The following is a 12,632-nucleotide window of genomic DNA, read 5'->3' as shown; positions in this document are numbered from 1 at the left end:
GCCACCGTATCATGCCCAGAGCACTGGGTGGAGCTCTTTATACAGTCAAGAGCCATGTATTGCCCACAGGTGTGCAGGGCGCTAGTCAACCAGGGCCAGGTGAATCCTGGTCACAGGAACTCTCGTTTTATCCACACACTGTTTCTCTGACCCGGGGAGAAAGGGCCAAGCGGAATTCCCTGAAACTGCTGCTGCCAGCCTGGATGCAAACCAGAAGCAATACTGCAGGCCAGGTGGTGATAACGATCAATGTTACCCTAAAGACACAAAAGTGGTGGTGCTGGGCGCCCAGGAGTCAGAGGTGACTCAGCCCAGCTCTTCCGCTCCAGCTCTCTGGGTCTGAGTCTCGGAGCTCTGCCCCGCTCTGCATTTGTGCATCATCCTCAGGCTGCCGGCAGGAATGTGCAGCTGCTAATCCTAAATTGTTTCTCTCAACAGCACCCAAGCCGGGCTGCCTGTGAGAAGGCGAGGCTCCGTAGGGCGTCAAGAGGCGGGCTCTTAGAATCTGCAAGGTGAACGAGCTCCTCAGGTGCCTCTCACACGTTTGTTAACTCACCTGCAGTCTCTTACGCTTAACCACTCACTTTACCAGGTGACCCCGGTGGTTTTCCACATGGCGGTGCCCTTTCCAGCCCTGCTGGTCTGAAGGAGTTTTTACATTATTGCCAGCCCAGGAGTGTGGAACACTATCCTGTTACTGTTGCTTTTCCCGGTTCCCATATTTAAATCTCTCCTGCCTGCTCCCAGAGCCCCTGGACACACCCCCAGACTCACCCTAATTACACCACTGTGCCCATGAACCTTGTCTGACCACCCCCCCTGCAAAAAAAGATGAGCATGCTGGGAAGGCCTAGGGATGCTTCATGGGGCCCAAGGACAGAGACGGACCTCAGGAGCCATCAGAAATCAGTCTGTCTTCTCTCATCTTTCTGCCATTGTCTTTGGAAAACAGAAGCTTTATAGTGGCAGAAATTCTGTCGCTTTTTTCTCTGCTAAGTCCCTGGTGCTGGGCACATAGTAGGCACTCAGCAAAGACTTGTGGAGTGAATGAAGTGGGTACATGCCTGATGACTTGCATTGCGGCACTGCGCAGCGCACGGGCCAGACAGACTCCGGATATCCTCTCCTTCCTGCAAACAGCGAGAAGAGCCTGACCAGCTGCCCTCTGATCTTTTCCCAAGTACCTGGGCGAGAGAAGGTGATTGGCTCAGCTCAGAACAGCCAGAGGTGTGGCATCAGCGGCAGCCAGGTAGAGGGCTCCACAGGAGAGACTCCTGGGGAGGCTGCCAGGGGTAGGCAGGCAGGTACCCCAAAGGGGCCTCTGCATACCATCTGGATGTCCCACTGCCAGAGGGGTGGGACAGGGAGGGGACAGTACAGACACCCACCAGGGTGACACTCTGGGAGCAGAGCAGAGGGAGTTTGTGGTGACAACTTAACTATAAAAGAGGTTGGAATGAATCACGTGCTTTAATGATGACAACATCAGAGTGATTTGTTCTCTTTCAAGTTGCCACCGTTAATCAGACTTCCTAGGTCAGCTTGTAGTGCTGCCCCTGATCTGGCAATTAACAAGGCGTTTGCCCTGCAGCCAGGGGACTGGGACCAGGAAGCCCAGGACCAGCGCCCGCGGGCGGGAACTGGATGCTAACAGCTGCAGCCTGGCGCCCGACCGGGAGCCTAAGGGTCCCGCAGCTTGGGTGCTGGAGCGGGAAGCCTCGCCTCGCAAAGCAAGGGGAGAAGCTGCGGCCTCGCGGGGCACCTGTGCCATTTGCTCGCGTCGCTTCCGAGGGTGCGGTCTACACGAACAGGAGCGCGTTGGGCCAAGCCCGGGGCGGCGCCCCCGTCCCCCGCACACTCGAGGGGCGCGCCCAGCGAGGGCGTCTGAGCGCATCTCAATGAGGCCCACGCTGCCCCTGCAGCCACGGCGCCCTCCGCCCACAGCCCAATGCCAGGAGCTCAGGGGGCCAGGGACCGCGGAGGGGCGGGAGGGGCGCCGGCACCGCCTGTCCACGGGTTGTTCCTGGGGTTGGGCTCCCCCGCCGGCCCGGCAGGCCAGGATGCCCTCTGAGACTCCAACAGTGAAGGTGCCAGGTGGGCAGATGCTCACGCATGTGGAGTTCAGGGACCCACCAGGGTGGGCCTGGGTGCTGACCCTTTGCTGCCACTTACTACGTGCAGCCCTGGGCAAGTCATTTAGCTTCTCTGAGCCCCGATTTCCTCACCCAAGGATATAAACAGCACTGACCTCTGGGGCAGCTGAGTTGGATGAGCAACAGTGACATCATTTATCCAGGATGTACTGTGAGCCATGCCCTGTTTGGGGCCAGTATATGCATGAACTCATCTCACCCCACAATACCTAGCAGGCAATGACTATTTTGCTCTGGTTTTACAGGAATCCTGCGAGGGGCAGGCCTGGGGCTCAACCTGCCTGTGATGGGGCAGAAGTAGGAGGGCAGGCCTAGGAGGCTGGGTCAGTGCCCACCAGCTACCGGCCGCCATGCTGGAGCCAGGGTCCCGTCTTTGCTGGAGGGACTCTGGGCCACTCCAGGCTAGACGGGCATTAACCACCAGGCCTCGTCTCCGAGCTTCCCTGAGCCCTGAGGCTGGAGCCCTAGGGTTGTGCCCAGGCTGGCCTGGCCTGCTGACGCCCAACAGACAGAGCGCAGAGCACTAGGCGCCTGGGTGACCTCAGGCCAGCCACTTAACCTCCGTGGCTATTGTGTCTTCTGTTGATGGGGAGACCCCCCAAGTACCTACATAATGAGATAAGAGGAATTAATGGGGGAGCAGGGGCTCATGGAAGAGGAACAAGAGCTCCACCGGCCTCGGATGTTACCCCCCTGCCCCTCAGGGTCCACCCCTGGGCACAGGAGGCTCTACAGGCCCCAGAGAGGCTGTTTCAGTGCGACCTGAGGGCAGGCCCTCTGAGGGGTTCTAGAAAACCTTAAGAAACAGTTGAGTCGTTAAGAACTGCACTGTCCAACGCAGCAGCCACTAGTCACATGTGGCTATTTACGTTTAGTGAAAATTAAGCAAAATTAAAAACTATCTCCTTAGCTGCACCAGCCATGTTTCAAGGGTCAACAGCTGCCTGCCTAGTGGCTGCCATCCTGGACAGTGCAGAGAGAGCATGCCCGTCGTTCCAGAGAGTTCTCCTGGACATTGCTGCTCTAGAGAGCATGGCCCTTTTTTTTTTTTTTTTGAGAGGGCATCTCTCATATTTATTGATCAAATGGTAACAACAATAAAATTCCGTATAGGGGAGTCAATGCTCAATGCACAATCATTAATCCACCCCCAACCTAATTCTCGTCAGTCTCCAATCTTCTGAAGCATAATGAACAAGTTCTTACATGGTGAACAAATTCTTACATAGTGAATAAGTTCCTACATGGTGAACAGTACAAGGGCAGTCATCACAAAAACCTTCGGTTTTGATCATGCATTATGAACTATAAACAATCAGGTCACATATGAATATTCATTTGATTTTTATACTTGATTTATATGTGAATCCCACATTTCTCCCTTTATTATTATTATTATTATCATTATTATTATTATTTTTAAATAAAATGCTGAAGTGGTAGGTAGAGCATGGCTCTTTTTAAAACTACATTTACTGAGAACCTACTGTGTACCAGGCACTGTGCTAACAGCTTTACCTGCAACTCCTCATTTAATTCCACAACGATCCCTGAGGCAGGGGCTGTGGTTACTCTGTCTGCTTGTGAGAAAAGACAGAGGTCCTGAGGGCTCTGAGGGCGCTTGCAGCCTTGGTGCCGATGCGGCCAGCCCTGCTCTACGTCACTGCCGCCTGGGCTTTGCCTGCCCTGTGTTCCCAGACCCCCAAACAAGGCCACCTTACCTCAGGACACGCAAGACTGAACCCAGCACTCTTTATTGGTTTGGCTAAGGCTCCAGAAGGTGGAGTGGGGGTGGCCTTTGTCTCCCCGGGGGTGCTCCTTGCTCTGGGCCCATCAGGGAACTTTCTTGGGCAGGGGATTAATGATCCCACTTTCTATGTATTCGAAGACCGTGTACGGGTCCTGGTCCCCATTGAGGGTGACGGCCTGTCCGTAGAACTCCTCTAGTTCAGCAGAATTCTGGTAGAACAGATCCATTTTGAGCTTGACCTGCTCTTCAGCATCCTTTGGGTTCTGAAGGAGGCGGGCCTGGATTTCCATGGTCGGAGGTGGCTTGTACATGAGGTGGTACCTACAAGAGAAAAAGGGAAGCAGTGGACCGTGGTCTAGCCCAGAGGGCAGGGGACAAAAGGGCCCAACTGTTGACCCACTGGTCACCACTGTCACCAAACTGTCCCTGAGCACCGGCTGTGTTCACATCCTCAGCTGAGCCCTGGAGCTACAGAGACCGCAAACACGGAGCCTGCCCCGGGGAGAGGGCTACAGACCAACAAAAGGACAGAATGGAATATATCAAGTGCCAAATTCCTCTGTTTCTTTCCTTCCCTTCCTTTCTCTTTATTCTTCCTTCCCAAGAAGAGCTATTAAGCGCCTGCTACCCATCTGGCATTATATCTGCTACTGACAATGTAATGGCAAGCAAGGCAGATGCTACCTGTTTACGGAGCTCACAGTCAAGTGGGGGAGTGGGACATTTTAACAACAAGTGTGAACGGAGATGACAGGAAGCGCCCCAGTCACTGTTGGGAGAGACCCCCGGGGCAGGGTGCCAGGAAGGCCATCGTTCTTGACGTGCTCAAGCAAGGGTGAGACATCAGCCTTAGTTTAGGAAAGTCCTGCTGCTCCCTGCCTGCCCCTCCCCACTCCACTCCTAAGTCCCTGCCAAGAATGACGGCCTGGTAACCAGGGAGGATGGAGCTTCTACCTCTTTGTGATCGTGGGGACTTTAAGCTCCACTTCAACATGAACGCAGTGACTGGCTTGGTCAGACTGCAGAACAAAGGCCAGAATTTACCTCCTGTCACTATGGGAAGGCTCACAGATGGCCTGTGATGTGAACCATGGATGTGTCTGTACCGCAGCCACTTCCGGGATGCATCGCAGGGAAAGCAAAGGCCCAGAGAGGCGAACAGGTGATGCCTGCCCAGGGTGGCCATTCCACATGCTGGGGTCAGAACTGTGGCCCCAGAACAGAGGGGGGGACTATTTCTCCAATTTCTATAGCACTTGAGTCATTAATTTCCTGGTTACTCTTCCAGGCAAAAAGGGCTGACAGACACCGCACAGAGTCGCCAGCCGGATGAGCCCTCCTCTTTCAAGAGTCTCCTTCCAGTAGCCACCAGTGTCAGCCCTGGAGCCATCCCACCTGGCATCTGTCAGCCAGCCAGCCAGCCTCCGGGAGCCGGACACGAACCTTTCTCCAGTGACAGGATCAGTTCTTCTCAGGGTCAGCCGCTCGATGACAGAATCGAATGGCACATTCAGGAAAAACACCCTACAGGGAAAGAACGAGGTGAGCTGGAGAGAACCCCAGGCTGGACTCCTGTCCCTGAGAGCAGGGTCAGCATCGTCCCTTGTGCATGGGCGGAGACCCGGGTGCCACCTCTCAGGGGCTCCGGGGTCCAGGGAGGGATAAAGGCAGGGGCTTCCCTGCCAGTGGAAGCTCTCTGCACCCTTGATTCAGTGACAGCTCCCAGCCCCCATCACTCCTGGGTGAGGCCCCCCAGGAGGCAGCGGTCAGCTGGGCTAGGGGGGGCAGATGCCTTATCCTGGTGCAGTCACACAGACTTGGGTTAGAATGACCTCCCCCATGGGCTTGTTGTGTGACTAACACAACCTCACCCTCCTGCTTGATTTCCTCAACTGCAAAATGGCGCTAAAAATAGTCCCCGGTGTTGGGGACTTAATGAGATGAAGCGCAGGGTGTGTGCACCTCGGCACTCAAACATGGCTGTGGGTGCATCATGTAATCGAGGTTATCACTGGATGCCTTCCCGAGAGTTCAGCTGTGCTGACTGCCCGGGCTCACCTTGGGAGAAGCTTCCTCACTTCCTCTTTTACAAAGGAGCCCCAGAACAAAGGGAACAGGACCCTCAAAAGTCAACAGCCCAAATCCGAGCTCAGTGGACGAGGCAGTGCTCACCTCTGGCTGCCAAGAGGCCAAGCTTCGGCGGGTCCAATGGGACGGCGGTCCCATGGGCCCTGGACCAGCCTCTCGGGCCCAGGTGCCACCTGCTAGGGCCAGCAATGACCAGCCCCCACCCAGTGTTCTGACACCCAGCAAGTGCTCAAAGAACACTTGTGAAGGAATGAGTACATGACTGCTTGGTACACAGATCTAGCCTTCTAAGAGAAACTCTTTCTGCCGACTGCCTTTCTTCCATCCCAGCCAAAAAACAGCTAACTGTGAATGATGCTAAGTTCCACAGCTGAAAGGTTCTTGGGCACGTTTCCCTAATTCCCAGGAACCAGGTGCATCAGAGTGCCCTGGGAGCCTGTGCCTGGGTGGGCTGCTGAGGCTCTGCCACTCCCACAGGAATGCTCATCAGGGGAGCTGGAGGAGGCTAGCATCCCCCAGGGACTGGAACCCTCTGCCTTGGAGAGTGCCTGGGCCAGGGATTTGGCACCAGGCGCCCCCACACATCCTGTGACCCCTGGAAATTACATACAAACTGTTGACTACAGTATTTTCTGGGAGGTGCTGGGTCCATGTTTCTTAGCCGATTCTCTAAGGGGTGCCAGTTCTTGAAAATGGTTATGAGTCACGGGTCTGAATCAAACCCTTGTGTTTTCAAGGATGAGGGACGCAGCCCCAGTGGACCATGAGGAGGTGGCAGAACTGGCCTTCCCCGGGTGCTGCACGCTGCCCTGACACTCACCACTTCCCTCCGCTTACAGACCACATGCTGGTTTTCCCAGGCCCCTCTGGGAAACCTGCCTGATCCCCTCTCATCCCTGGGACTTGCTTGGAATTAACTCCCCCCAGAGAGGAGGGCGGGGAGGCCCAGATGTGGCCAATCTGAGTGCCGGCTCCTCCTGGTCGCAGGAACAGGAGCAGGACGGCCGCTGCCCCACAGCTTGTCAGAGATAAAGAAGCTTCATTTCAGGGGGGCTGCTAAGCAGATGAAGTGGAAGTGTGGCTGCCGGCGGCCTGCGCCCAGAGGGAGCCTACCTGAGAATGAGGCCCCTGCCCCCAGCCCTCACAAGAGCAGAGACATGGTGAGGGGCACTCGGGCCCCGAATCAAGCTGTGCCTGAAGCCAACACACCTCAGTGTTACCGTGACACGAATCCATAAACGTCTTCTTTTGTTTAAGCGGGTTTGAGCTGGGCCTCCTGCCGTTGTCCAAAGGACACCTCAAACATCTAGTCTCACTAATGGCCCTTGCTTCGGGAAAATGTGTGAACTTTCCAAAAATATGAGTCCCTGAGCCAAATGTTCTCTCTGCTTCGAGGCCGGCCTCTCCCTCTCTCACTTCGCCCCTGCTGCTGGCCACGGTTCGCCTCTGCCCCGTGACCGAGAGGCCCCTCCCTGGCACACGGTGCAAGCTGCAGCCACCCCTCCACAAAGCAGGCGCAACGGTTCCCTCAGCGGCCTGGGGGCTGGGAGCCATGAAAATCCGCTTCTCTCCCGCACATGTGTCTCTCACAACGTGCTGCAAAATAACAGCCACCAAATAAAACATGCGAGATCGGGGAGCAACTGAACACGGGGAACACAGGTGTTTCAACATGCTTTTATCCCTTACACTCCAAACATGCTGATCCCCCGACTCGCATCCCCAGAACGTGTGAGGCCCAACACCAACACCAAAACACGGCTGTCACCGCCGCTGGCGACTGATGGTGCTGCTCCAGATGCCAACGGCAGTAGAAAGGATGCCAGTTTGGAAATCCCTAATAATTGATGCTGCTTCATAAACAAAAGCCCCAATTGAAAGATCTTTAACCCAGCATATCAAGACCACTGTCATCATTCAAGGGAATGGCTTGTGAAAAACTGGAGACATCAGAAGCACAAGGATACCAATCTGGTACTTGAAACACGTCGCTGGGAAAAGCCTTGCAGGAAAGGAGCTGTTTCCATGCCGGAAGCGTCTGATTTGCCAGGCTCCTGGCACACGGTGCCAGAGCCAGGTGGCAGGGCGGAGTGGGGGGCCTGAGCAGCTCTGTGGAGGCACGGCACCCCATGCATGCCCTCACCTGCTGGCTTTTTAGTCTGCTCCCCATTTATGATAACACAGCCAGGAATGGGAGAGTGGGGAAAGCAGGCTGTGGGGGGCATGCACACTCCTGGTGAGTAGAGGGGTTCCTGGACTCACGGCAGCGGGAGCTCACCTGCTGTGGGGACTGCAGAATTTCAGGCTGCTGGTTGCGTCCACAGGGAGGTGGAAAGTGCCCAGGGAGGCCTCGAATTCCTGCTGCTCGAAGTGAGGTCCCTGGACCAGGGGCATCGGCACCTGGGAGCTCAGGCACCACAGCCCACCCACTGAACCAAAGTCTACATTTTCACAAGATCCACAAAGATTTGTTGGCATGTCAAGGCTGGACAAGTGCCACTCTGATTCTGTGTTTCCCAGATTTGTCTGACTTTGAGAATCACCCAGAAGGCTAATCTAAAATACAAATTCCAGGCGCCCCTCCCAGAGTTACGGGACCAATACCCCCAGAGGAGGGGCCGGGGGACCTGTATTTGCAAATCAGCAGCACAGTTGATTCTCATTTTCAGGCAGGTGTGGGAATTCTGCTCCTGGCTCTAATCCAAGGTATCAGCCTCACTACCACCCTGGAACCATGTGGGAGCTTTGAGGATACTGAGGGCCCCACCCCTAGAGGTTCTGCTATAATTGGCCCAAGGTGAGACCTGGAGAGGGAGACTTTTAAAGTCCACCAGTGATGGCGGTAAGTGGTCAGGGCTGAGGACCACTGCTCAGTGCACCACGGGGGATGGTCCCACAGACGTGAAGGCCCACACTCTGCCACCCAGGGCATTGGTGCCAGACACCCAGTGACAGCTCGGATCTCTTGTCCCACCCTCATCATGCCCCCTCTGGCCACATTGCCTGGACTCTGTCTGGGGAGCAAAGGAAGCCGTCCTCCTCAAAGGCCTTGAAGCTTCCCCTCTGTTACGGAGCTAAATTCCCTGGAAATGAGGGATGGAATTTTCCCTGGACCCACAGATAGATTTGGTAAAGTGAGAAGTGTGACATACAATAACTGCTTTAAATAAATGTGGTGCCCAGGCCTCCCCAGAAGCAGAGGCTTGCCCCTGTTAGCCTCTTGATCTTAATCAATAAGCCTCCACTATGTGCAAAACTCTATACAAAGTACCATTGTGTAACTGCAATGAGATACCATTTCACACCTGTCAGGATTGTTGTTCTTAAAAAGCCAGCAGTAACAAGCATTGGTGAAGATGTGGAGAAGGTGGCACACTTGTACATTACTAGTGGGAATGTGAAATGGTACAACCACTATGGAAAATGGTTTGGTGGTGGTTCCTCAAAAAAGTAAACACAGTACTGTACGACTCAGCTATTCTGCTCCTGAGTATATACCCAAAATAAGGGAAAGCAGAGAATGGAAGAGATATTTATACACCCAAATTCATAGCAGCATTATTCACAACAACCAAAAAGTAGAAGCAACCCAAATGTCCATTGATGGGCACTGGGGAGACAACATGTGTCCATCCATACACTGACATATTATTTAGCCTTAAAAAGGAATTAAATCCTGACACAGGCTACAACCCAGATGAACCTTGAAGATACTACACTAAGTGAAATAAATCAGACACAAAAGGACAAATATTCTATGGTTTCACTTATTTGGCGTGCCTAGAGCTGTCAGATTCATAGAGGCAGAGAGTAGGATAGTGGGGGCCAGGCTGGAGGAGGGAGACGGGGGTTAGTGTTTAATGGGGACAGAGTTTCAGTCTGAGAAGCTCAAACGGGAGACAGATGGTGGGGATGGTCGCATAACAATGTGAATGTACTTAATGTCACTGAACTGTATACTTAAAAATGATTAAAATAGTACATTCTGTGTTATATATTTTACCACAAAAACAAAAAAAACATTATGGGGTAGCAGACATTATGGTAAAGGCAGAGGAAGGGGTGGTTCTCTGGCCTTGAATAAACTTAGAATTTAATGAGATTCTGAATATTCACATGTATGCAAATAAATGGATGGACCAAAAAATCTGAACCATGTGATAGTACTAATTCTATACTAACTATGATATTGATGCTACACAACTCTCAGAAAATAGAAGAGAGTAGAAGTTCATTCATTAGGCAGCCTCTCCCTCGTACCAAAAACCAGACAGACAGTACGAGAGACTATACACCAACATCCCTCATAAATACAGATGCAAAGATACTCAGTAAAATATTAGCACATTGAATTCAGAAATACATTAAAAGACAAACAAACATTAGGTAGGGTTTAGCCTGGGAATGAAAATACGGTCTACCATTTGAAAACCAATCAATGTAATATACCATATCGTTAGAATAACAAAGAAAAACTATATGATCATCTCAATAGATGCAGGAAAAGCATTTAACAAAATGTTACATCAATTCCTGATAAATACTCTAAGCAAACTATGAATAGAATTAACTCCCTCAATCCAATAAAAGGCATTTACAAAAAAACTACAGCTAACACCATATGTAATGGTGAAAGGCTGTTTTCCCTCTAAGACTGGGAACAAGGCAAGGACATCTACTCTCACTACCCCTATTCAACATTATACTGGAAGCCCTGGATAGTTCAATAAGACAAGAAAAGGAAATAACATGCATAGAAATTGAAAGGGAAAAAATAAAATTGTCTCTATTTGCAGATGACATGAGTGTCTAAATAGAAGTCCCAAAGAATCTTCAGAAAGGTTATTATAACCAGAAGTCAGTGGACTGAGTTCACAGGATACAAAATCAATATACAAAAGATAAACTGACTTTTAAGACACTAGCAATAAACAGTTGGAAATTGAAATTTTAAAATATCATTTATAATAGTGCTACAATGAAATACTTCGGTGTAAATCTAAGAAAATACGTAAGATCTATATGCTGAAAACTATGAAACACTGATGTAAGAAATCAGACTGAAATAAATGGGGAGCTACACCATGTCCATGGACTCAGACACTCAGTATTGTTAAAATGTCAGTCCTCCCCCAACAGATCTATAGATTCAATGCAATTGCAGCCAAAATTCCAGCAAGGTTTTTAAAAGATTCTACATGTCAATTCTCAAATTGATATGGAAGGTATTTCTGGAAGAGAATTAGAATCACCAAAACAATGTTGAGAAAGAAGAACAAATTGATTAGAAGACTTACTACAAAGCTACAGCAGTCAAGACAGTATGAGTATTAGTGAAAGGCTAGACACATAGATTAAAGGAACACAATGAGAGTCCAGAAATAGACTCATACCAATATGGGTAATAATTTTCCAACAAAGCTGCCAATGCAATTCAATAAAGATTTTTTTTTAACTCAATGGTGATGGAAAACAATTAGACGTCCAATTATCTTGACCCATATCTCACACCATACACAAAATTAAAATCAAAGTGGATAATAGACCTAAACATAAAACCTAAAATGATTAAACCTCTAGTGGGAAATCTTTGTGATTTGGGATTAAAGATAGGACACCAAAATCATGACCTAAAAATGAAAAAATTGGTAACATATTTCATTAAATCTTAACAATAAAAAACTTACACTTTTTGAAAGACATTAAGAAAATGAAGAGCCCAGATATAAGTCCATGTACATATGGTCAATTAATATATGATAAAGAAGCCATGAATATATAATAGGTAAAAGACAGCCTCTTCAACAACTGGTGTTGGGAAAACTGGAAAGCTACATGTAAGAGAATGAAACTGGATTATTGTCTAACCCCATACCAAAAGCAGATTCAAAATAGATCAAAGACCTGAATATACATCATTAAACCATAAAACTCTTAGAAAAAAACATAGGCAAAAATCTCTTGAACATAAGCATGAGCAATTTTTTTCCCTGGACACATCTCCTTGGGCAAGGGAAACAAAAATGAACAGGTGTGACTACATTAAACTAAAAGGTTTCTGAACAGCAAAGGACACCATTAATAGAACAAAAAGGCAACCTACAGTAAGGGAGGATATATTTGTAAATGACTCATCTGGTAAGGGGTTAACATTCAAAATATATAAAGAATTCATACACCTCAACACCCAGAAAACAAATAACCTGGTTAAAAAATGGGCAGAGGAAAAAAAAAATGGGCAGAGGACCTAAACAGACATTTCTCTAAAGAAGAAATACAAATGGTCAACAGGCATATGAAAAGATGCTCCACATCACTAATCATCAGAGAAATTCAAATCAAAACCACAATGAAATCTCACCTCACACCAATTAGGATGGCCAACATCTAAAAGACAAGAAATAACAAATGTTGGCAAGGATGTGGAGAAAGGTGAACCCTCCTACACTGCTGGTGGGAATGTAAATTGGTAAATTGGTACAACTGCTGTGGAAAGCAGTATGGAGGTTCCTCAAGAAACTAAAAATAGAAATACCATTTGATCCAGTAATTCCACTTCTAGGAATTTACCCAAAGAAAACAAAATCACTGATTTGAAAAGATGTGCACCTCTATGTTTATCACTGCACTATTCACAGTAA

The 12,632-nt window shown here is 49.9% G+C and overlaps 1 protein-coding gene across 2 annotated transcripts in view; it reads right to left on the bottom strand.

The window, feature by feature from the left end:
* Positions 1-3,888: 3,888 nt before the first annotated feature.
* The window catches only part of AK8 (adenylate kinase 8), a 116,147-nt gene continuing 107,403 nt past the window's right edge, over positions 3,889-12,632 (bottom strand). For both annotated transcript variants that reach the window (XM_073222288.1, XM_017643637.3), the window contains 2 exons: positions 5,347-5,427; positions 3,889-4,224 (listed from right to left, as the gene is read on the bottom strand). In XM_073222288.1, coding sequence (XP_073078389.1) covers positions 3,987-4,224; positions 5,347-5,427 — 319 coding nt within the window. In that variant the 3' untranslated portion in view covers positions 3,889-3,986. The remainder of the gene's footprint in view (positions 4,225-5,346; positions 5,428-12,632) is intronic.

Source organism: Manis javanica, chromosome 2, assembly GCF_040802235.1.
Source record: "Manis javanica isolate MJ-LG chromosome 2, MJ_LKY, whole genome shotgun sequence".
In the NCBI taxonomy this organism is placed as follows: Eukaryota; Metazoa; Chordata; class Mammalia; order Pholidota; family Manidae; genus Manis; species Manis javanica.
This window is presented reverse-complemented; position numbering and strand designations above follow the sequence as displayed.